This window comes from Lepisma saccharinum, chromosome 8, assembly GCF_977018435.1.
Source record: "Lepisma saccharinum chromosome 8, izLepSacc3.1, whole genome shotgun sequence".
NCBI classification, from domain to species: Eukaryota; Metazoa; Arthropoda; class Insecta; order Zygentoma; family Lepismatidae; genus Lepisma; species Lepisma saccharinum.
This window is the reverse complement of record NC_139236.1, coordinates 43,935,915-43,960,854: the sequence shown is the minus strand read 5'-3', so window position 1 is coordinate 43,960,854 and position 24,940 is coordinate 43,935,915. Positions and strand designations below refer to the sequence as shown.

At 38.4% G+C, this 24,940-nt stretch overlaps 1 protein-coding gene across 3 annotated transcripts in view; it reads right to left on the bottom strand.

Moving 5' to 3' along the window:
- Positions 1-24,940, bottom strand: part of Eip78C (Ecdysone-induced protein 78C) — a 398,272-nt gene that overhangs the window by 23,539 nt on the left and 349,793 nt on the right. For 2 of the 3 annotated variants that reach the window (XM_083126570.1, XM_083126568.1), the window contains 3 exons: positions 6,344-6,485; positions 4,694-4,905; positions 127-277 (listed from right to left, as the gene is read on the bottom strand). In XM_083126570.1, coding sequence (XP_082982696.1) covers positions 127-277; positions 4,694-4,905; positions 6,344-6,485 — 505 coding nt within the window. The remainder of the gene's footprint in view (positions 1-126; positions 278-4,693; positions 4,906-6,343; positions 6,486-24,940) is intronic. The other variant, XM_083126569.1, reaches the window with a different exon arrangement.

Sequence of the window (24,940 nt, the reverse complement as noted above, 5' to 3'; positions counted from 1 at the left end):
AATTAGAAGAGAATGTGATTACATGGATGTCGTACAAAAATTAAAGAAGGGGTTATTAGAACAGGGGCTTTCAGTCTCAAAATATTAAGGGGTGAAAATGGAACTAATTTCATGAGATCATCTCACCTGGTACCCTTTTTGCAAATTCCACCACCCTATGAACGCTGGGTGTGATGTGTCCCGCAAACTGCTGCCACATGGAAACCCTCTGCTGCTCCAATGATTCCGCTGTGGATGTCGCCACCTCCGGGCCCTCTGGACTGGCAGCGGGCTGCAACTGAAATCCAATTTGAAAACCGATTAATGGATCAGCAGGATGCATGAATCACACTGTAAGCAATTACACACAGGTAAAACAGGAGAAGAAAAAAAAATCAAGTGAAACCGGGGGTGATTCAGTAGCTTAGTGGTCAAGCAATGGCATGGTATGCCAGAGAATCGAAGGAAAAATGAATGTCAACCCAAAATTGTATTTCAGATTTCACCCATATAATTTAATTTAATTCAGAGTAATTTGTGTTAATTATTGTAAGGAGTTTCAGGAGCACAATAACCAGGGGCGGCATCAGGGGGTCACGAGGAGGTGCTTGCATGTCCCTTAATTTTCTTCCGCAACCCCTACGTTCAACTGAGAACACTAACATTAATATGTAATATTATGTCATGTCGTCATATTGAGCGCCGAATGATAGGTACTGAAGTAAGACCGTTATTATTGTATGCAACAGGCAACCAGTGAAAGAGGTGTCTATACTTTTCTGTACGGGCAGCAGCCTCTGTAAAGATCAGCGGCCGTTTTTTTTTCGTCAGCATTGTTGTTATGAATTTTTTATTCTCTTGTTTCTTCAAGTGGTTTGTTCGTGGTTTTTGATAATTGCCTATAGCTTAATGTAAGTTATGTATTTTTTCTTTTTTGCATTGTTCATAAACGGTTGTTCTACTACTTGTTCTTCCTTACACTGGAGCAAAAATTTGAGCTGCTTTTAAGGTATCACCAGGTCGTGCTCGGGAAATTATTTAATGCGAGTTGTAACATGAAGGGTAGTTTTCTTCTTAATACGTTCTATGTATTTGTTCCACGTAACATGTCTAGTAAACGTACCATTTCAAGCTTTTTCAAAAACTGTTATGAAGAGGCCCAATGTTCACGAAGATATTTTACAGTTTGTTGTTGGGGATAGTGCGGCAGAAGGGATTCTAAAGATGACACAGTTGCTGTGCTCTTCGCGTTTTGTCTTGTGGCAGACGGAAGGTATAATGTACTATGTATTTTGTACCTCCATTGGTTACATTGAAAAGGTTCAAAAATTGTGTTTTTAAGGGCAGGATGATTTTATTTTGTATTTCACTACATAGTTCAAGAAGACTGCAACGTGTATCTGAATGTTTACACTGTATGGCCAATTTCTTGGGAGTAGAAGACTTAATACATATCATCATGGACGTCCAGGGGAGGGAGGCAGCATCGCTGGAAAATGAATGTCAATCTAAAGTTATATATTTCACACATACATTTTAATTTCAGTCAGTAATTTATGTTAATCAGTGCGGCGATTAGGGATGCAGTTGCAGGGGCAACGCTTTTTGCTATTTTTGCCCCCGCAGTATGCTAAACCTTATCTACCAAAGGAAAGTAAACTATCATTCCCCCCCCTCCATTTTGGCACTTTGCTCCCCAGTTTTAAAAGGTTGCAAGCGTGTTTCGTGTTTTCCTTATTTTCAGAATCTCACCCCCTAAATTTCTTTCGGCACCCCTTCAGAACCCCTAGATGAATAATCCTGGCGCCGCCGCTGACAATAACTTCAAACTGAAGGAGTGTTTTTTGAGGGGGCAATCATATTATGGGGTAAAATATGCCAACGTGCAAGATTCTTGTACAGCTTCCATTCGAATGACCAATATGATTTCTCAGAAACCAAGTGTATTTGACTTCGTCCTCACAGAGAATGGGACTAATCAAAGCTTTACGTAAAATATCTACAACACCACAACTAGTATATTTCTATCCAGAAATCATCTGGCTGATTGCCTGAGAAAACCTCTTCAATATTCGCTTCAATAACTTCAATAATTATTTTAGTATATTTCTATACACAGTGCCTGTTGTATATACATGGAAGTTGCCAGAAATCTTTGTACGGGTGGTCAGACGGTGGCATAACAATGAATAGTACAATGATAATTATGATTATTATAATTCTAAACTAATAATAAAATATTGTTTTACTGACAAATTATAGTTATTGTTATTATTATAACCTTGGGAGAGACTTCTACTCGAGACGCTACACAAATAAAATTCTGACGCAACTGTTTTTCTTTTTTATATTTCTTACATTTAATATACCGAAATGCATAGTTATTTTATTTTGTTATACACCCCTCGTTTAAGACAAATCTAAAGGTAGGAAGGAAATTTTAGTCATAAAGTTTACGTTTTTTAACATCTCATATCACAATCTTATTTTTGGAATTATCCATTTAGTATTTAGATTAAATGGTAGTGTAAGAAAACATTATTTTTTTCCATCTAACATATTATTACTTTTACAATTCTGTGGAATAATAATTAACTGAACTGTATTTCAGTTATCGACTATAATGACAATAGGCTAAGGTTTGCGTAAGGATGTCAATTTCCAATGGGGTCGAGGGATCGATTCGACCCCTCCTCTCTAAGGGGCAGCTTAAAGGCCAGTCAACCCCTGTAACTGCCCAGGGCGCCAAACCGGGGAGTTCCCCTTGATTGGCGCCAAAACCTTATTTCTGATTCAGGGTGGCCGCTCTAGGACCATGATAAAATTCAAGTATAATTCCCGGTTTTCAAGGTTAACTTTCCTAAAGTTTAAGGGTACAAGCAGATGTTTTCTCTACTTCAACGTTACGTATTATCGCCTCTCACCACCTACCCACAGACACACACAAATATATTAGCAATAAAAAGGATTTGTGTGATTCCAATGTATTCAAAAATCCTACTTCAATTCAATTAAACGGTATATGCACTTAAAATATTTAATTTAAGGTGCAGAGTTTACATTTGCCATTTCACATGCTCACTCTCGAAATACATCTACAGACGCGAGTCCCAAACGTTACGGGATACACTAACCTGCGAAAAATTGTTAGAGGGAGGTTATTTCCATACCATCTTTGGGTATCATGCATTTGAAGCTTCGGAACGAGTCACAACTCTCAAAGCAGCCAATCAACGAAGCGAGCCGCTGACGTAATCTCAACCCAGAACCTAAGCCCCCTGCTCAGGCTCTACACGCCCACTAGGCTCGCTAGACAGACTTGCGTAGTCCGCTGGAGATGTGCCACCCTGTGATTACATAAGCGGGGCTATTTGTTTTAAGAGATGGATTTGTGTAACCGAGAATTAATTGAAGTTACTACTGTATGGCATGCAAAATCATGTAGCAGTTTAAGCTTACTGTTATTTTGATGTAATTATGTAGGTGAAGTAAGCCTTGAAGCTTTCCTGGCGACGAATGACGAAACGATTCTCTCGGGCTATCGACCAGGGGAGTTGTGATCGACTCATCTGGTCGATAGCTCGAGAGAATCTTTTCACAATTATGTAGGTGTTAAGTAAACACATATCTACAATAAGAGTTTTCTTTAACAGTAACGCTTGAAGTATTTAACAAGTAAGCCTATTGTAAATATATAATATGGTCATGTTTTTTTTTATATATAGGAGGACAAGGATAGAAAGTTGCGAGGGGTGACAGGGTGGACAGTAGAGGCACCAAAAAATAATCTTGCATGGGTGCAAATTTTATCTTGAGCCGTCCCTGTTTAAATTTTCTCGTTTGCCAGAATCAAAAATAAAGAATTACCATACTCATGAACACTGGCGTACGCAGAGGAGGGGGAGGTCTGATGGAGCTACAACCCCCTCCGAAATTTTGAGAAAACCAATTTTTCAAATAAAAGCAGGGAAGAATTCGGGAAAAACCAGAGTGCTAATTTCGGTATCAGTTCGTTATATCGGAGACACTTTCAAATCGGATATTTTGTGTTTCGTATGGTTCGTACTTACCAATTGTGTATTGCGGAACATATTTGAAGGTGCCGTTAAGGTTTTCACACGATTAGAAACATTTTTTACACTAAAATAAGCCATTTCTCGAAGTGTTACGGAACGCACGTCATGGTGCGAGCCCCACAAACCATTCACGCAAACCATTTGGGATCGTATAACCATCCACGAATAGCCCCAAAAACCATTCCCGGATAGCCCCACGGACCGTTCACAGAAGGCTAGGTTAGGTTCAGTTAGGTTAGGCAAAAATAGTTAAAAAAAACGGCGTGGTTACGTTTTCGCTTAAATTGAAGCAACGGGAATTGATTTCCGGCTGAAATAGATTGAAAGATGAAAGAAAATACCTCGAAGAACTTCGACAATGCTACAGAAACTGATTTCCGTAAGTAGTTTCTCTTGTAAATTTGAAGAAAAGTGTCTCCGATATAACGAACTGTTACCCTAATTTCAAACCCCCTTTAAAATAACTCCAAGTTGCTATTTCAGAGGGTAAAAATTTTCAATATACGAAATAACTTATTGCGTATGCCCTCTCGCTTTACAATTCCAGCCCCTCCCGAAAAAATACTGTGTACGCCATTGCTCATGATGTTCACTTTCCATCAAAGTACACGAGAAGAAGAGAAAACAATTTTACTCACCACAACCATCGGTTTCCTAGCGAGGTTCCTCGTCTTTTCTTCCGTGTAGCCGCAGTTGGCGTGGTGAGCTTGAGAAATTGTGAGGATTATGTCATATATAGCGAGCTGTTTGTTTTCGATTTCCCTCGCCGATTGGTCAGCCTCTGACTGCGTCACGCGGGGTTCTTCGGTTCGTTCCCGCGATCTTTTGGGGACTCGACCGTACCGCACCGCTGGAAGGAAAGGATGTTAAGAAGAATTACTGGAATACATGGAAACTGCATCTCTTTCACACACATACTAAATACCAATGCTTGTTGCATGCTTTCTGAAAACGTTGTGGCGATAGTTTTTGACACGTACAGAAAGCCACGAAGGTAGATATTTTGGTGCCTTAGGCAGGATTGGGGTTTGGCGCCCACACACATTACCAAGCACCGACATTTCATGTGCGTCTTGCGATATGCTCTTATACATTGTTTATGATATTTACACCCTACAAATTTTGAAATGAGGAAACAAAGAAAAACTCAATAAAAATATATAGGTTATATTTCATGATTCATAGTTTGCATTTCTGATTAAAAGAAAGATTAGAATATTTTAGAATATTTCAGTTATGTCTCAGTATTACAACTACTTTTCGGAAACATCAAACAATATTCCAGCAGTGTTTTACCAGAATATAAGTCTACAAGCAAAAGAGAAAACGTTAAGGGGGAACTAAAGGCAATTTTGCAGTAACTTTTCGATAACAGATGGCAGCACCGTTTGTCATGGCAACCGAGTGCCATGTTGGCAGATCTACGCATGAATCAAGGGTAGGTACTATTTGTCTAGGTCCTCCTCCGTGGCCGTGCGGTCTAAGGCGCTGTGCTTTGGACTCCGACTGCGGGACGGCATGGGTTGGAATCCGCCTGGGTTCAGTCTCTGGGTTCTCGGCCTGTGTATAGGGCCGGTGGCATCGTGAGGACATTGGAGAACTACGAGTGAGTAGCATAATCCGGTCTGGGAAATATATAACGGCTGAGGGTTCGACGTGCTGCCCCCACATCACATTATTGGTTGAATGAAGATCTCCACACCTCTAGGTAGGATTGTGGGAGGGAAACTGGCAGTCGGGAGATAGGCCAAGGCCCTTCTAGGGCTGTCGAGCCACGGATTATTATTTATTTATATAATATGTAGTACACATTATTCGGAGTAACACTTACAAAATAATTATTAATTCGGACTGGGAAAAAAAGTACACGCTTCAGCTCTCTTCGGGCCCATGAAAGTTGGCGCCACATAATAATGTAATTATTAAGCAGTTTACCATTGGTGAATATCATCCATAATCAGTAGTTATTAATAATATTACAGGAATTTAAATTTTACTATCCCGGACTAGTGAAAGATGAACCCCTCCTATTATTTCCATATAAACACGGCCCTCTTTCCTGCGTCACTGCATGGATCCCATAAGAAGTAAGGTTATAGGGAATAAATACAATTTAACCGTACGTAATAGTATTTACTTTTATCAAAAGGAGATAGACACATGCACACAGAAAAACTTGTACCGTTAACCAGATATACTTCAAACACGATTCGCTTAGGAAATATCATAAATACTATGTTTTGTGTGTTTCTACATGAATGAAATTACTAAAATCATGTTGTACTCACAGTCCCGCGACATTCCGACAGCGAGGCATTTTTTGAAGCGACAATACTGACATCTGTTCCTGTTGAGCCGAATCACCAAGCACTTCCCGTCCCTGAGACATCGATACTCGATCTGCTTCTGTATGCTCCGGCGGAAGAAGCCCTGCGGAAGAGAACTGAGGATTAGTACGCTCACAACACTGGCAAGTATAGTGGGTGAAAAATAATACTGAAACAACAAAGTGTAATGAATCTGTCATCATCTATTCATAAAATATTTCATACCCTCAATCCTATACACTTTTGAACTAACCATCAATACAATTTGACAGTGGTGGGATTAGCACGAGGAGTACAGGAGTATGTCCTTTCCAAAAAATGCCACGGAAAGTAATGATATCGTTCTATCGCAACAAAAAGAAAAAAGAAGAAAAAATGTTGGAGCAACCCAAGGTAGAATCTTTCATTGACTTCCCTTGGTAATACCCTTTTCTAGACTGGCAAAGAATAGGAGAAAGTTTAGCACAAATGATCACGTTAATAATCATTGGGGATACTTTCAAAGGATAAAGTATGGAGAGAGAGAGAGAGAGAGAATACACAAATTTACACTAATTGAGATAGAGCACAAATATCTAGAAGCTCACACACATACACATAGAGGGTTTTCAAATGATTGCAACAGTTTTGCTCTAGAATGAAGGTTCCCTGGGGAGTCGTGGCTGGCTTGCAGGGGCGCCGCGAAATGTTCCAATATTTTCAATGAAATGACACTTACTTCTTAGTCAGTGATATGATTGTTGCAAATATGTGCTTATTTGGTACATTTTACACATAAAATGTTTCTGAATTTGAAATATGTGTTTATTTTTTAATGTAAGGCCGGCTTTAGACGAAAGCAATTCCTTTAGCATTTTTGCTAGCATAAATGATATGTAAAAGCTTCCAAAAATCTTATAGCAGGTAGTACTTTACACGCAAGCATTTCATGTAACTTTTCGGCCAGCTATTGCGATTACAATGTATAACATATACAGCATGAAAGGCACGTCGATACACCATATAGTATGGCGAGTGCGCAGTGTTTACAATTGAAAAAACTAAAATATTATTCCATACGTGCGTAAACGTTGTAAAGTATATATTTAATCAGTGCCATGCTTCTTTACCTAAAACCATTTATTACGAAGCGAAATTCCTCTCGGTTGAATAATTATCGCGTTTTAAAAATGTGAAGTGATACGTTGTTTACATCTCACGCGGCCGCCATTACAACTGCGCTCATGATCCAGAGGTCGCTTCTGGTTGGTTAGTTATGCTACGAAAAATGCTACGGAAATAGGACGGATCCTATCCTTGAGAAATGCCATGAAATATGCCATGGTAACTGAAATGCCGTAAGATTTCACGCTTTACACGGTAGCATTTTGGTCATGTCATAAATGTTAGGAAAAATGCTAAGGAAAAGGTTTTCGTCTAAAGCGGGTGTAAAGCAAGCAACCTAACCACAATAACTGATCGCTGCAAGTGTTACATAGGTCTACATTCTGACTTGGAAAGATCTTGAAACACTCGCCGTGAAACGAAAAAGTTTGGGAACCCCCCCCCCTCCCCCAGTTGGCGATTCAGTTCGTAAAGTGTCCCGGTTACTGTTTATTTTACGACTAAACGACTGATCCTACCTGGAATTTAATGGCTATCGGCACTTTTCTTTTTGTTTGATGAGGTTAATAACGATTGGTGCACAGCCATTAATTTCGTTCTTATCGTTTCCCTGCCCGAGACGCTTGGCCGTCGTTGCACGCACGAGCGCCATGGAGGATCCCGTTGTCTTTCAGCGTCCGCGCCGCGAGCGAGACCAGCGAGAGACGAAGAAACGTAACGTTTTCTACGCTTCTATCAGATGGCGCTGCGAATCCACGGCAAACGAAAGTCACAACACGAAACGCAACGCTGCCGACGCGGAAGTCTCATGGTCATTCACCCGAGAGGTGTGTTGGAGTAACTCGTGTACCGTTACGCATTCACTATTGCTGCCCCCCTCCCCTACATGCACTCCTTCAACAACATACAATGTTGCCACCTTTTTTAAACAGTGATATCCATATTTTCCAGAATGTTCACTCTGGGCCAAGGTGGAGCAATGGTAAATTTAGCACCAATATAATTATAATAAATTATTAATATTATTATTACAATTTGCGACACTGAAAACACCCCTGAGGAACAATGGTGTTTATATAGTCCATTACAAATTATAGTATGTTGGTAGGCCATACAATATACTCGTATTTATAATTTAGATGTAAACTTTTGTTAGCATGTCAAAACAATAATATAACATATAACCACAGTAAAAAAAAACACAATCTTATTTTTATAGATTATTCTCTAACAAACGATCCACTTGGAGTAATAGTTAATAATAACATTTTGGTTTAATTCTGAAAGTATTGGAATATTCAAATTTAACTACTTCACTATTAAAATAAGAAGCAATAAATCACTCAATTTCGACCGCTAGTGACATATGAAATAAATTATTTTAAGTTAACAACACACACTAACATTATCAAATGAAATTTGTGAAATGGCCGAAATAATTTAATCGAATACAAGGTATTTTTCAAAAGTATTATCTATAATTTTAAATATCGTGGATCTCTCAATATATTTTTAATAATTTCAAAAAGGTTTTGATTTATATATTTCATCTTGTTTTTCAATGCAAAGTTAAGTTCTTCCATTTAACTATGTTTACATTTCTGTATACGAAAATTAGAAGACTACATTTAGTCATCATACAAGGGGAAATATTTTTTAAAATATATAAAAGAATTACAAAGAAAAGCTGCATGCATTATAAAAGTCCAACCTACACGTACAGGCAAACAGCAACCAAAAACACACACTCTCTCGTATTCAAACAATAATTTTAATGTTCGAATATAATGTTAATTCATGGATTTCAGTGTTTTGTGCAATTAACTGTATCGTTTTTGTGCATAGAGTGAGCTTGCAGATTGTGTAATGGTAATGTCATCCCCTTGTAATCAAGGGATCCCGAGTTCGAGACTCTGTGGAGGCACATGTGGTTCGGACCCCACTTTAAACTGTAGGTTCAGTCCCGATTAACCATTCTGCGCATAAAGTGGACTTAAAAACCTAACTCGTATCCAGGAAGGAGGGGGTGGACAATAGCACATCTTGCCTCCCTCCGAACGCCCATTCTTAGGCAACCGAAGATTCAAGTTTCAGAGAAATAGATATATGAGTGTAACAAATCAGTTGTTAAACAATAACAAAACTATTTGTCAAATATAGAAGACTGATACTGCGTTCTGAGTTTTTAAGGTATGTCAGTCTTTACACAAACAAAACTATAATTGCTTGAATTTGGCAACACTGCCTCGAACAACATTCCGTAATAAAAGGGCAAGGGGAAAGAAAAGGAAGATCGACAGGTAGAGACATCTGGTGCCTTCGATAGTAAGCGCGACGTCATGCTAGCTGCTGCATGTTACATAAAATAGTCACGGCTCGAGTTCACCTGAGCGCCGATCCTACTAACCCATCTGTCCTTCTCCGCGGTGAGTTCTGGATCTGGAAGTGTTGTGCCTGTGACAGTCGCAGTGTGTCAGTCTTATCGCGCGTGAGAAGAAAAGAACGAACCGGAAATTACATTCTATCTCGCGAATTACTAACTGTTCTTTCTTGCGAAAGGAAAACAAAAGGTTCAGATGATACAGGTCCGTCTAGAAGAGTTTTTTCTTTTTTGTAAAGAGAGGAAGAATGCCTTTATTTTTAGACAACCATGTCGATGTTCAGATTTTAAAAAATCCTTATCAACGAGCTTAAACAGGCGAAGGTATGCCTACAGTATGACAATCTTATCTAACAGTAAGACTTCTAGTACGTGCCTGAACCGCATCCCTGTAGAGTGGGATGCATAAATATTAAGCAACAAATAATAAATAAAATAATAATGACCCACTCCCACCGGCGAAGTTGGTAGATCATCCAACCAGTTGCGGGGTGACGTGTGGTCAGCACGACGAACCCCAAGTCGTCGTTGTAGGTTTCCATGACAGAGTTACGATACTCATTCGTAGCTCCCCAATTTCCTCATGATAGTGGGTGGCCACCGGTCCCATACACAGGACGAAATCTCAGGAGAAAAGTTGTTACTCTTTCCCTAGGAGACTCGAACCTGCGCGCGTCCCGTTTCTTGTCAATCACTCTGTTTAATGTCTTTGTTTTACGCAATGAGAGGTTCAAGAACTGAAACAAAACAAAACGAAACAAGATATTGACAACCTATGTAGGCTATCTGAATATGTAAAAATAATTCCTTAAAATCACGTAGGATGCGAGAGAGAAATAATGAAAATAGTCGTAGATAATTTGCATTCCACTGAACAGAGGTTGTGAGCTGCTTGTTTGGCTTTGTTCCAATTCTTTAATTTCTCATTGGCTAAAATAGGACAAAGAAACATGGTGATGAAGCTAATTGTCCATCACTGAAAGGAATCTGTGTGCTTCAGTTAGTTCACCACTGGGCTTTCTAATATGAATTCTACGCACAGTTGTAATTATTAGCGTCAAATTATCAGTTAATTTCGTCATTTTCACTAAGCTCTTATATCTTTTTCCTAAATGTCTCCGTTGGGCGTCGCTCTTAACCAAGCAGTTCAAGAATGCGCGACATCATAAACAAAACAAGATGATAATGTTTCATTCATTGTGAAAATTTGGATTCCATAACAATCACTTTTGCTTCCTGAGCAAAAATCCGATCTCTCATTACTGGAGAAAACAAGATCAACGACCGTGATTGGTTTCTTCTGACGAGAGACAAGAGCACATAAATCGAAAAGAAACAAAAATCTCGAATTGGTCTTAGAGCAACATGATCTCGGACCCAAAACTTAACGAGCCCATGATAAATGTACAGAGGCTTCTTACATCTTGCCAACTTGTGGCCATGTAAGGAACTTAGAAGGAAGCAAATCCCTGTTCGGGCGCCGTTTATAACTGGTCTACCTACTGTAAGGCGTAGGTAACCATAATTGAATAAATGATGCATGTGCATGGCTGGGAATATGTAAGGCTCCATTGTGCCCTAACCTATGTCCACCACAAACGAGAGGATCTCATACGAGATACGAGTATCTCAAACGAGAGTAAAACCTGAGACCTAAGCGAACATAGCCGTAGATCCCTAATTACGTCAGCGAAATCGGAGGCAGATTTCAGGGGGGGAACTTTACCTTTATTATTCCACGTTCTTGATGTATGCACAATGGCACAAAAGTTGAAAAAAATTCCGGATTAAGTGTAAACTCCCCCACAGCGACGCCGTAAACGCGTCTGTTGCAGTGTTTCTCCATGTCTCAGTGGGTGTTAAGCTTTATAATGCAGACCTTTTTAAAAGCTACTAGTCGTTACTTTTAAAGCACAGATATTTAATTTTGCAGCCCTTAAAAAGGTCCTTACGTGACGAGAGACTATTGAGGTGGGTACAACTGATAGCCGGGGCGGGACTCGAAGTAAGAACCGTCCATAGCATGACAGTTGAAAGGGAGCTCAACGCATTCAGCACACTTGGTGACGCAACATTATAAAGGAAAGCTGCAGAGTCCATTATCATTGTCTGTAGTAGTAGTATTTACGGTAGGGACAGCACAGGAAAGGAAGAGTTCCCCTCCAGCAGATTTGCTACACTTAAAACAAGCTTAACATGAGCATATGAGCTTTTTGCTCTAGTGTAAGTACCCTGTTTAATCCAAGATTTTTGTGAAAATGCCCTCAAATATTTTTCGGAAAGGAAGAGCTTTTCCGGAAAGGAAGAGTTTTTTCGGAAGGGAAGAGCTTCCTCTCAGATTAATTTGTCTACACTTACAAAAGGCACTTCTGAGAGACTTAAAACTAGGCCACCCATACCCATACACACCTACACCCACCCACACCCACCCACACATATTTACTTCCGGTCCACTTCCGGTCCACTTCCGGTCCACTTCCGGTCCACTTCCGGTCCACTTCCGGTCCACTTCCGGTCCACTTCCGGTCCACTTGTGGCCAAGTTGTGGCCTATTTCTGCTTTTTTCATCCAGCATAGAGTTTTGATTTGAATCCCAAGAAATTGTATATAAATACCAAAGCCAAAAATATTAAGTGTATACACACATACACACATACACACACACACAAAGCACAGTGTTGAACCCAACTGATATTTTTATCCAGCATAGAGTTTTGATTTGAATCCCAAGAAATTGTATATAAATACCAAAGCCAAAAATATTAAGTGTATACACACATACACACATACACACACACACAAAGCACAGTGTTGAACCCAACTGATATTTTTATCCAGTATAAAGTTTTGAATTGAAACCCAGGAAATTGTATATAATAAACAACAACAAAAATGCCGAATCAAAAATATTGCAATCAGTGCAATAAAAATATATTTAGCTCTAATTGGGCCAGACACCAAAAGATTTGTAACCCAGACAAATGCAGAACTCCCACAATAATTTGCCCCAAATGCAATAGAAAATACAGCATGCAATACTTCACATATACACATAAAGATACTTGCTCTGCATTGCCCCCTCAACCATCTACATCTGGTCTGAAAAGAAAGCACGAAGCACCTGTTAATGCTGGACCTGCAAAGCAGCCACGCCATGCACCACCTATCCGTAGCAGTTTTAACGGCCAATTAAGGGATCACCGTTTTGTATCAGAGCCAAGATGTGGCATTGAGAATTTTTTGAACAATATAAATCCTGATCTGCAGGCAATTCTTAATGCACAAAATGGCTCTTATAAGCTGTTCCTTAAATTGTTTGTACAATATAAGAAGCCAAATGGCGCAAAATTTACACAGCCCCACATAACAGAAACTGTACCGGTATATTCAAATGCAAATTCAGACAAAATAATAAGCAGGTTGATGGAACAATTGAATATTAAACACTCTGAATTTGCGGCAAAAGAGTCTGGATGGAGCCTATGCGGCTCATCACACAAGTTATATGTTCATATTTCTGAATTCAGCCCATTACAAGGTTCTACTTATCTGCCATTACCTGATAATATTAAAAACAGAAGAGCCGTGGTTAATATAAAAAATGCCGACCAGAAATGCTTTTTGTGGTGTATATTAGCTGTTTTGTTTCCAGTTTCAAGGAATCCTCAGAGAATAACTTATTACAAACAACATGAACATCTTTTTGACGATGCAATGGAGGGTTTGGAATATCCAATGTCTGTTCAGAATATTGATAAATTTGAAAAAAGGGCCAGGCACATCAATGGCAAGCAATTATCTATTAATGTATTTATTTGTTCCACTGGCAATTGCTTGATAGCACCTCTCAGAATCAGTATACTTGATGATGAATCTTCTGTTCCGATTGATCTGCTCTTAATTGATGGGGATGGCACTTATCATTATACTCTGATACATAATCTTCAAGCTTTAGTGAGAACACAACTAGACAAAACTCATACAATATTTAAGTTGTGCAGAAGATGTTTAACTGTATTTGATGGTCAAAAAATGGTGAAAGGGGTTCGGGAAGAAAATGCAGAAATTGCCAAAAACAAATTAATTGAGCATCTGAAATACTGTGGCAACCATAAACCTGTTCATATGGTGATGCCCAATCCAAGTGAAAATTGCAAATTCAAAAAGTTTGAAGCCTTGTTGGAACACCCAGTATTTATTGTCTATGATTTTGAATCGAACCTCAAACGTCTTGCATTCTGCAATCCAGATCCTGAAGATTCTTCAATTACACCATACCAGTTACATGAACCTTCCAGCTTTTATTATATGGTTGTACAGGGTGGTGTAGCTAGTGAGCTGTGCTTATACATGGGACCAAATGCCGTCAAAGAATTTGCACATAGAATAGAAAATGAGTGCCGTGACATAGCATCTAACATCTTATTAAAATCAAAGCCCATGTTGCCTTTAACAGAGGAACAGATTGAAGATTTCAACAATGCAGAAAAATGCCCGGTATGTGATTCTGAATTTTCAGATACAAATATCAAGGTGAAACACCATTCTCATACAGATGGTAAATTCTTAATGGCCCTGTGTAAAAGCTGCAATATTCAGATCAAGAGACCAAGATTTATCCCCATATTTTGCCATGGAGCATCCAATTATGATTTCCATCATCTGATCAGGTACGAAGGGTTTGACAAGCAGAATTTAAATATTTTAGCTGAAAATGATGAAAAATATATTGCCATTACCAAAATAATTAAAGTTAATGGTGTTTCTATTCAATTAAGATTTCTTGATTCTTACAGATTTTTATCTGCTAGCCTGCCTACAGTGGCCACTCAATTATCTGATGATCAATTGAAAATCACACGTGCTTCGTTTCCAAATCAGGACCTGAAATTAATTAGGCAGAAGGGTGTATATCCATATGACTATGTTACAGATTTTTCTAAATTTGATGAGTGTTCCCTGCCACCACAAGAAGAGTTTTACAGCAAAATCAGAGGATCTGGAATCAGTGATGAAGATTATCACCATGCCCAATTGGTGTGGAACGATTCAAAATGCAAGACATTTCGTGATTATCACAAGGCTTATTTAAAACTTGATGTGACCCTCATAGCTGATATAATACAGGCATTCAGAAAATCTTCCATACAAAATTATAAACTGGACCCAGTGTATTTTTTCAGTGCCCCGGGCCTAGCATGGGCCGCAATGTTTTTGAACACCAACATGCAATTGGATCTGATCCACGATCAAGATACGTATCTGTTTATGGAGAAAGGTATAAGAGGGGGGATGGTGCAATGTTCTCAGAGATATGCCAGAGCAAATAACAAGCATATTATGCTGCCTGATTATGATCCAGCACGGCCATCAAATTATATACTGTACGTAGATGCAAACAGCCTCTATGGTCATGCCATGATGGATAAACTGCCATATGCAGGGCTTGAATGGGTTGAAGATTTCAATATTGAAGATCTTAAGAATTTTGATGACAGTAATTATGGCCTCATCTTAGAGGTTGATCTGGCAATTCCTGATTATTTGCACAATAAATTTTCTGACCTGCCCCCAATTCCTGAGGTTCAGTGCTCACCTGGCTCTAAACAGAAGAAGCTCATGATGACACTGGAGCCAAAACAGGGATATGTCACATATTACAAAAACCTCCAGTTCCTGATGAGTCATGGTGTTCAAGTGACCAAACTTGGCAAAGTTTTGAGGTTCAGGCACTCAAGATGGTTGAAACCATATATTGATACAAACACAGAGCTTCGAACATCTGCAATAAGCCAATTTGATAAGACCTTGTTTAAATTGATGGTGAATTCAGTGTATGGCAAAACTATTGAAAATGTCAGAAAACATACCAATGTTAAAATAATTACTGACCCCAGCCTGAGCAAAAAATTGGTTGCAAAACCCAACTTCAATTACAGAAGAATTTATGATGAGCACATGGCACTTTTCAACATGAAGAAAACAAAGATTAAGTTTGATAAACCTATTTATGTAGGGGCTGTGATATTGGAAAGGTCCAAATTACATATGTTAACATTGTATTATGATGTGTTGAAACCTTTTTATGGTGATCGTGTAAAACTGATGTACATGGACACGGATAGTTTTATTCTTGATATTCAAACAGAAGATATTTATCAAGATATTGCACAGTCTGAATTGTTTAAATATTTTGATACCAGTGAATTGCCTGGCCATCTGAATATTCAACCCCACAACAAAAAGGTGCCTGGCAAGTTAAAAGATGAGACGCTTGGTGATGTTATTGTGAAATTTGCTGGGTTAAGTGCCAAGATGTACACTTTTAAAACATGTAGTGCTGTTGTCAAAAAAGCCAAGGGCATTGGCAGAGTGACTGTTGACAAAGAGCTTAAATTTGAAGATTATGAAAATTGCCTCAAATCCCAGAGTTCAATCAAAACATCAGAATGCAGAATTCAGAGTGTGGATCACTTGTTGACTTCAAATATTGTAAGAAAAGTGGCTCTGGACCCACATGATGACAAGAGATGCATTTTATCATGTTGCATACATACTTTACCTTGGGGGCATTGTGATTTGAAAAATGGGAATCAATGCCCAAACACAGAGCATGATTTGAAATAAATAAACATGCCTATGAACTTATTTGGGTTCAAAAAACAGGCTATTATGGAGCTGCCAACACCACAACCCTCTTCTGATATGATATCTAAACTGAGTGGCTTGTTAATTATTCACCTGAACAGCATACTTACAGATGTTGATGATGAAACAGGCAAAATATTGTACATATTTAACAATAATTTAAATCATTACCAATTACCTGTAGGTGGGCAATTGCAATTTATTACAACCCCTGAGGGCGATGTCAAGATTTCAGTAGGGAGAAATATTTACAGAATTAAGCACTCAAACATGATTTCTGGCACTGTATATACTGTTTCTGCTGGTGACTGCTTATATATTGAGGTCCCGGGATCATATGACAAGCTTATACCCTTTTTTATAGAATTAAGAATCAGATACTCTATAATAAATAACCACTAAAACAAAAATGCCTAATGATATATTTGGCCATACAAGGCATGAAGATCACAGTGATGAGATTTTGATGCTTGATGTCAGAGTCAAGAAATTAAGAAGTGATTTACAAGCTTTACAAACCACACTCAATGCCAGTCTTCAATTAGAAATTACAAATCTGCAATCACAATGCATGGACCCTCTTCTTAAAATTGATTCTGAACTCAAATTATTGCTTCAGAAATATACTGACCTGGCCACATTGGATAATTTTCAAAGTTTAGAAGAAGCTGTAGCAGCTCTTCAAGCCAAATTTAAGACCCAGGCTACCAATTCTGAGCAATTAAAACAGCAATTGGAAGAGCAAATAAATAATGTCCAGGCACAGCTCCAAACAATTGTCAAAAGCATAAAATCACAAGAAGATTTTGATCTAGTGATTTCCACTCTAAAAGAACAGGTTCAATCACTCCAAATACCTAATCTGGACCCTCTGAACAATGCCATAGCCGAGGTTAAAGAAAAAATTGAGACACTTGAAAATTTTATGAACAACTTGCCATCTTCTGATGCTTTGAATGCAATAACTCGGAGTGTTGCAAATATCAAGCTGCAACTTGAAACATATGAAGATTTTGGAAAAATTCAAAGTTCCATAACCCATCTTGAAGGTACAATAGCAGCAGTGCAAAGTGATTTGGCAAATGTACTAGAATCCCGCCTGCCTGGTATTGTAGACACACTTGTCAGTGTCCAGCAACAGATCACAAAGCTTGAAAACCTCAACACTGAATCTGAACTATCTCATTTTCATCACTTGATCGATGATATCCAAACAAAACTTGAAATTTTACAACAATCCACACCCTCTCAGGCAGATATAGCCCTGCTCCAAAATGCTATGCAAAATGTGGCTGATGCTTCTGAATTAAACAATGTGAAATTGGCACTTGAATTTTTGCAAAATACAGTATCAAATCTTCCTACATCACAGGAACTTAAAAATATTAAGAGGGCAGTGAATCGCATATTGAAATCAGAAGATATCAAGAATATCCAAGCAGAGATCAAACAACTCACTCAGACAGTGGCCACTCTACCAACCAATCAACATATTAATGAACTGCATGCCCTGTTTGAGGATATCAGAAGACAGGTCCATGATCTTACTGCTCAAAATTCAAAATTAGCAGTTGTTAAAAATTTGCAACAAATTGTAGCTAATATCAAGCAACAGCTAGGAACCATGGAATCCAATCAAGCAAATGCTTTGTCTGTTTTTGCCACCCAGCTTCAAGAAATTGTGCAACAATACAAAAAACTTGTCGTGGACATAAAAATCAAGCCAGGCCATGATGATGTTGTTAGGACCATCAATGAGCACCTTGAATCTGTAACAAGCAGATTGCTTACAGCAGAAAAAGAAATAACAGGCATAATCGAGAATCCAAAACATACAGTAATTCTTGAATTGTACAGCATCCCCAACAAAGAATATGATTCACCATTTACACCAGGTGGCAAAATATATATGCTGTCCCCTGCACAATTTTATTACCAGTTTTTTTGTTGGGGGTACACTGAGACCAATCAAGATCAAATATTGGCTTCAACCACAGGCACACCACTACCCTACTTTATCAATAACAAATGCTGATAACAAAGTGAAAATCACCAGTGTAGAGTTGGAGGATTTTACAGACCCCAATACATTAGAAACAGCCTATGCTGAAGATGATGGCTCTCTGGAATTTAAAATACAAATAGGGGACAAATTATATTTAGAAAATCCTGCAGTATCAGCTGCTGAACACCCCATAGTTGCAATATTCTTGTTTACATATTATGTCTAGAAAAATTATTGTTGATGAATTACCCAGACAAGCCAGACATAATTATAAGAGACTCCCAGTAGTCACAAAAGGCATAGATGATTTATGGCAGAGCGACTTGATTGAGTTGTCAAGTGGACAGTTGAAAAACTTAGACAAAATCAACAAGGGCTACAAGTATCTACTCACTGTGATAGATACATTTTCAAAATTTGCCTGGGCTGTGCCACTCAAATCCAAGACTGGAAAATGTGTTACAGAAGCCATCAGAACAATTATCAATCAGAGTGGAAGATCCCCGCGCTATTTGCAAACAGATAATGGCAAATAATTTTATAATTCAGTGTTTCAACAATTTATTAAAAGCCAGGCAATACAACATTACTCGAGTTACAGTGATCTCAAAGCCTCAATTGTAGAGAGATTCAACAGAACCTTAAAAAATCTTATGTATAAACAATTTACCCTCCAAGGTAATTATAAATGGATTAATATTCTTCCAGAACTTCTACATAAATATAACAATTCTATCCATTCCACAATCAACATGAAACCCTCTGAAGTAACTTCATCTGATGAGCAAAAATTGATCAGCACTGTTTATTATCCTAGATACCAGCCAACAACAAGAAAGGCCAAATACAGGGTGGGTGATCAAGTAAGAATCAGCAAATATAAGCACTTATTCAAAAGAGGCTTTACAAGAAACTGGAGCACTGAATTATTTACAGTGGTTCAAGTTAAACCCGGGACCCTTAACACATATATAATAAAGGATCACCGAGGAGAAATTCTCAAAGGCAGGTTCTATGAACAAGAGCTCAGCAAAACTAAACAGCCTGACACATATCTCATAGAAAAAATCATCCGCAGAAAAGGCAACAAGTTATTTGTCAAATGGCTAGGACTTCCAGAACACAGCTGGATCGATGCAAACAAAATAATAATATGAGCACCTGGGATGTTATAAAAAGGCTGCCAGAACCTGAACAACAGAATAAGAGAAATGGCAAGTTGCTGCCTGAAAATATTAGATGTCTTATTGTTGGGCCATCAGCTTGTGGCAAAACTACACTAATGGTTGATAATTTTTTATTGGCACCCAACTGGTTAGACTGGAAAAACAGGCACTTATATGTCTTCTCTAAAAGCTTGGAACAATTAAAATATCAGCAGCTGATGAAGCTATATAATGGATTGGATATTGCTACTTTTGAACCAGATGTTAAGCCACTTGATGAATGTCTCGATAATTCTGTTGTTGTGTTTGATGACATTATACTGGATAATCAAAACAAGGTTAGAAATTTCTTTACACAGGGCCGACACAAAAACATTGATTGCTTCTACCTGGCACAGACTTTTTCAAAAATACCGAAGCAACTGATCCGAGACAACAGCAATTTTATATGTGTGTTTCATCAAGATCATACCAACCTCAAACACATACATGATGAATATGTAGGTGGGGACTTGAGTTACAATGATTTTTCTAAATTTTGCAGCAGGTGCTGGAATCAAGACAGTTATGGGTTTGTTACAATTGATATGACAAGAACACCTAATACTGGAAAATACAGAAATAAAATCAACGATTTTCTAGACGTTGAAATATAAATAAATAACCCTGAAAAGGCCAATAATTGATGATCTTAAGTTAAGAGATTATCTTGTAAAAAGATTTAAGGGATGGAAATCAGAGAACCGGGGAATTTATGAAAAACACAAACAAACAGAACAGCCCGTAATTGATGCTATTAATAATTTAGGTAAGAATATCAAAACTGTTACAGAGCAAAATCAAGATTTGATCACAGAGCTTGTGCCTGTAGCTGCAAGGAACATATTAGATTATCCATTCACCCCACTTTCCAGTATTCATACACCTAGTCCTGTTGCTCCTCGAAGAATTGAAGCTACTCAGGATCCTATTGAATTGGGTCTTCTTGCACAAAAATATTTAACTACACCTAAAGACAACAAAGATGAGGTCTTTGGCTTATATGCCGACACAGAGCTTGATGGTAGCATCATACATAGAATTGGCAATTTCAGAGTAACATTTATGGGAGATGATCTGATTGTATATTCAGAATCTCGTCTCGGAGAAAAAGGTGCTTTTGTTAAGTACCCCGGAACACCTGGGTTGTGGGAACTGATGACTCGGAAAAGGCCTGGCAGCTATACAGATCAAGATTATGATTATTACAAAGAAATATTAATAAAATCAGATGCTCTATACCAGAACAATGATCCCACACAAAAAAGAGTCAAGTCTAGCAGTGGGGCAAAATACAATAATTTAATCAAGCCCATATGGTCACAGATCAAGACTGGCAGTGGAATCAAACAATACAACACCCTGCCTAAAGAATTTGTGTGGGTTGATGATGTCAGGAAACTTGTAGATAGGTTATTGGTGATAGCTGGGGAGGAAAATGCTGGGAACCACAATTTTTACAATGAAAAAGTTGGAATTATGGACATGATAAGCACCAAATTATCTAATTTTATAGTGAATGACCCTAAGGGGATTGGATATCTCATAAAAATTATTAATACTCTACCCCCCAAATTTTGGAATGTCTCTGAGGGTCGGGGGTTGGTTAATGACATTATAAACAAGCTGCCATTTGAACTACACATTCCAGGCTATCAGTATTGTGGTCCAGGCACAAAACTGGATCATAGATTAAACAGAGGGGATCCTGGTGTAAATCCCCTCGATGCTGCTTGCAGAGACCATGACATAGCATACAACACACATTCTGATCTTGACAAGAGACATGTTGCAGACAAGAAATTAGAAGAGGCTGCATTTGGTAGATTTGTAAGCAAAGATGCTTCTTTGAGTGAAAAAATAGCAGCATTGGGAAACACCATAGCTATGAGCACCAAACAAAAACTGGGGTGGGGGTTGTGAATATGTATATAATAAACCTACAATGAAGGCCAAGGGTGTTATGTATCAAATACCTTATGCAGGTCTCAAATCTCTTAAAACTATTGATAGCCTCTTGACCAAAAAGCAGCGCAAGAAAAAAAGCTCTTGTCTTGCAAAGGGACATGGTATGAAATTGTTGCTTAGTACCCCCCAATTAAAAAAATTACAGCAATCTAGAAAAAAATCACATGTAGGGGGATTTATATTTACCATCCCTGCCATCTTAGCTGCTCTCGGGGCTGTTGGGAGCTTGGCTGGGGGATCAGCCGCCATAGCAAAAACAGTAATAGATGCCAAGAAAAATAGGGCAGAATTAGATGAGCAGAGGCGCCATAACCTGGCAATGGAGAAAAAAGGCAAGGGTGTTAAGAGAGCCATGAATAAGTTTAAAAAAAACAAGAGCCGCTTACAAACCAAGATATTGAAGCTTTAATCAAGCCATTGGGCATCAAACATTTTAGAGGTGTGTACATGTCTGATTCTTTACCAGAACAACCACTCAACAGAGAGTGTGGCATTGTTAATTTGGATGAGTATAAAAATCAGGGCACTCACTGGATCTGTTATCTTAAATATTTAAACAATGAGGCATTTGTGTTTGATTCATTTGGAGGTGTTCCACCTGAAAATTTAGTAAAATATCTAAATTCACCTAATCTTTATTACAATAATGCCCGTGTTCAAAATTTCATAGATGTTAATTGTGGACATTTGTGTTTATCTGTTCTCAGATATATGTCTCAAATAAATAAACCATCAATTGAAAATTTTCAAAAGGCCTTGTGGTATTTAAAACATCATGGGGGTATTCCATCTCACCAGCCAAAATTCAATATTGAAACTCAAATTGCATGATGATATAGTGTATCCCAAAACAATAGCTCTCAGAGCATTTTACGGCATGTACTTGATCCCTAATATTACACACCACAACAACAAAATTGCTGTAGGGGATCAAAAAATTGTCATCACTCCAGGGCAATATAATCTGTCCACTCTAAATACTCAATTACCCAGAGGTGTAGTGTTAAGTCAAAATTCTGTCACTCACAGAGTAGAGATTGTATCTGCTACAGAAACAGTGGATCTGGGTACTATAGGAGAGCTGTTAGGATTTGAGAACAACACAAAACTTGAAGCAGGCATCAAACACACTGCTATGAATATACCTAAATTCTTAGCCATAGAGACTCTGAATATTCACTGTAATGTGGCCGAGGGTATGATCACCAAATCAAATGGCATAGGCACTCACAAACAAACTGGCATCATTGCAACATTCAAACCTAATTCCGAATTTATGGAGCCAATCATCTACAATCCATCCCCAACATTATATTTTCCTGTGTGTCATAATAGAATAGATTACATTGAATTGATGGTCACTAATGAAAAAGAAGAATTAGTTGATTTTGCTGGAGCCACAACAACTGCTATCATAGAGATTAACATTTAAATAAAAATACATACAATGGAAAATATTGAGAGTTATGAGCTACAATCATTCCCCCCAAACAGGAGGACATTTGCAAATTTAAATCAACCCAACACAGAAATTGAGGTTGATCTTGATGTAGGGGATGGCTTTATACACCCCCACAGAGCAGATCTATACATCAAATTTGATGTTGTAAAGCTCGATGGAACAGATTATCCGGCAAATTCAAATATAAGATTGGTAGACAATTTTGTGCCGCATCTATTCTCTGAAATTGAGATCAGAAAACATGGTGTTGTTATAAACAGAGTGGATTATCCCGGTATTACCTCCACAGCTTTGGCCACACTGAAATTATCCAAAACCGAGGCTTCTTACTACAAAATAGGTGGATTTGAGGCTGGTGATAAAATTATATCTAAGAGCCACACAGTGCTGTTCCCAATGCGCCTGTTGCCAGGATTCTTCTCAGATTACAAAGATATTATGTGGAAGGGTGGTTTAAGAATTACATTTAGAAGAGCTGCCAATGATAACAATGCTTTGATGAGGTACAGCACATTAAACTCTACAGGGGAAGCTCTGCCTAATACCTTACCTGATGAAGGCAGATGCATTATTCAGACTATGGAGCTAAGAATCCCTGTTGTTGAGTATGAGGCCAGTTATGCTCTTAAACACAAAGCAGATATAATAAAAAATCCACAGATTCCTCTGCAATTTTATACATATCAATGTGTACAGAAGCCCGCAACTGGTACTTATTATGAGTTTGATGCTACAAATTCATTCTCCAGTATACAATATGACATGCCTGATTTTGTGGTGGTTCTGTTTCAGACTGGAAGACACAATAATCAGGAAAAAAATTCAAGTAGATTTGATAACTGCAACATCAAGAACATATATCTTAAAAATGGCAGAAATGAGGTATTCCCTAGAGAAAATTATAATTTAGACATTTCCAAGGATGATTTTCTTAAATTATATGAAGCATTTTCGGCATTCAAACGTGTTACTACAGGCAATACTGACATGTATTACACACCAGATGAATTCAAAGCACAGAGACCCATGTTTGTCATCAACACTTCAAAAAGAAAACAAGTTGTGGTTAATGACAGGACAAACATTAAAATTATCTGTGAATTCCATGAGGCATTACCTGATGACACCATTTGTAGTGTTATTCTCATAGGAGAAAAATCGTATGTTTATGATGTAAGAAATGAGAGAGTCACGGAGCAATTCTAGAGGGTCTCTGCATATTGCATTGTCTTAGTACTAGATATGCAAGATGAGCCTGGTGTCCAATTGAACTTAAACCGGAAGTAGACCGGAAGTGAACCGGAAGTAGACCGGAAGTGGACCGGAAGTAGACCGGAAGTGGACCGGAAGTAGACCGGAAGTGGACCGGAAGTAGACCGGAAGTGGACCGGAAGTAGACCGGAAGTAGACCGGAAGTAGACCGGAAGTAAATATGTGTGGGTAGGTGTGGGTGGGTGTGGGTGGGTGTAGGTGTGTATAGGTGTGGGTGGCCTAGTTTTAAGTCTCTCAGAAGTGCCTTTTGTAAGTGTAGACAAATTAATCTGAGAGGAAGCTCTCCCCTTCCGAAAAAACTCTTCCTTTCCGGAAGAGCTCTTCCTTTCCGAAAAATATTTGAGGGCATTTTCACAAAAATCTTGGATTAGACAGGGTACTTACACTAGAGCAAAAAGCTCATATGCTCATGTTGAGCTTGTTTTAAGTGTAGCAAATCTGCTGGAGGGGAACTCTTCCTTTCCTGTGCTGTCCCTACCGTAAATACCACTACTGTCTGTACCCATTGCAACAG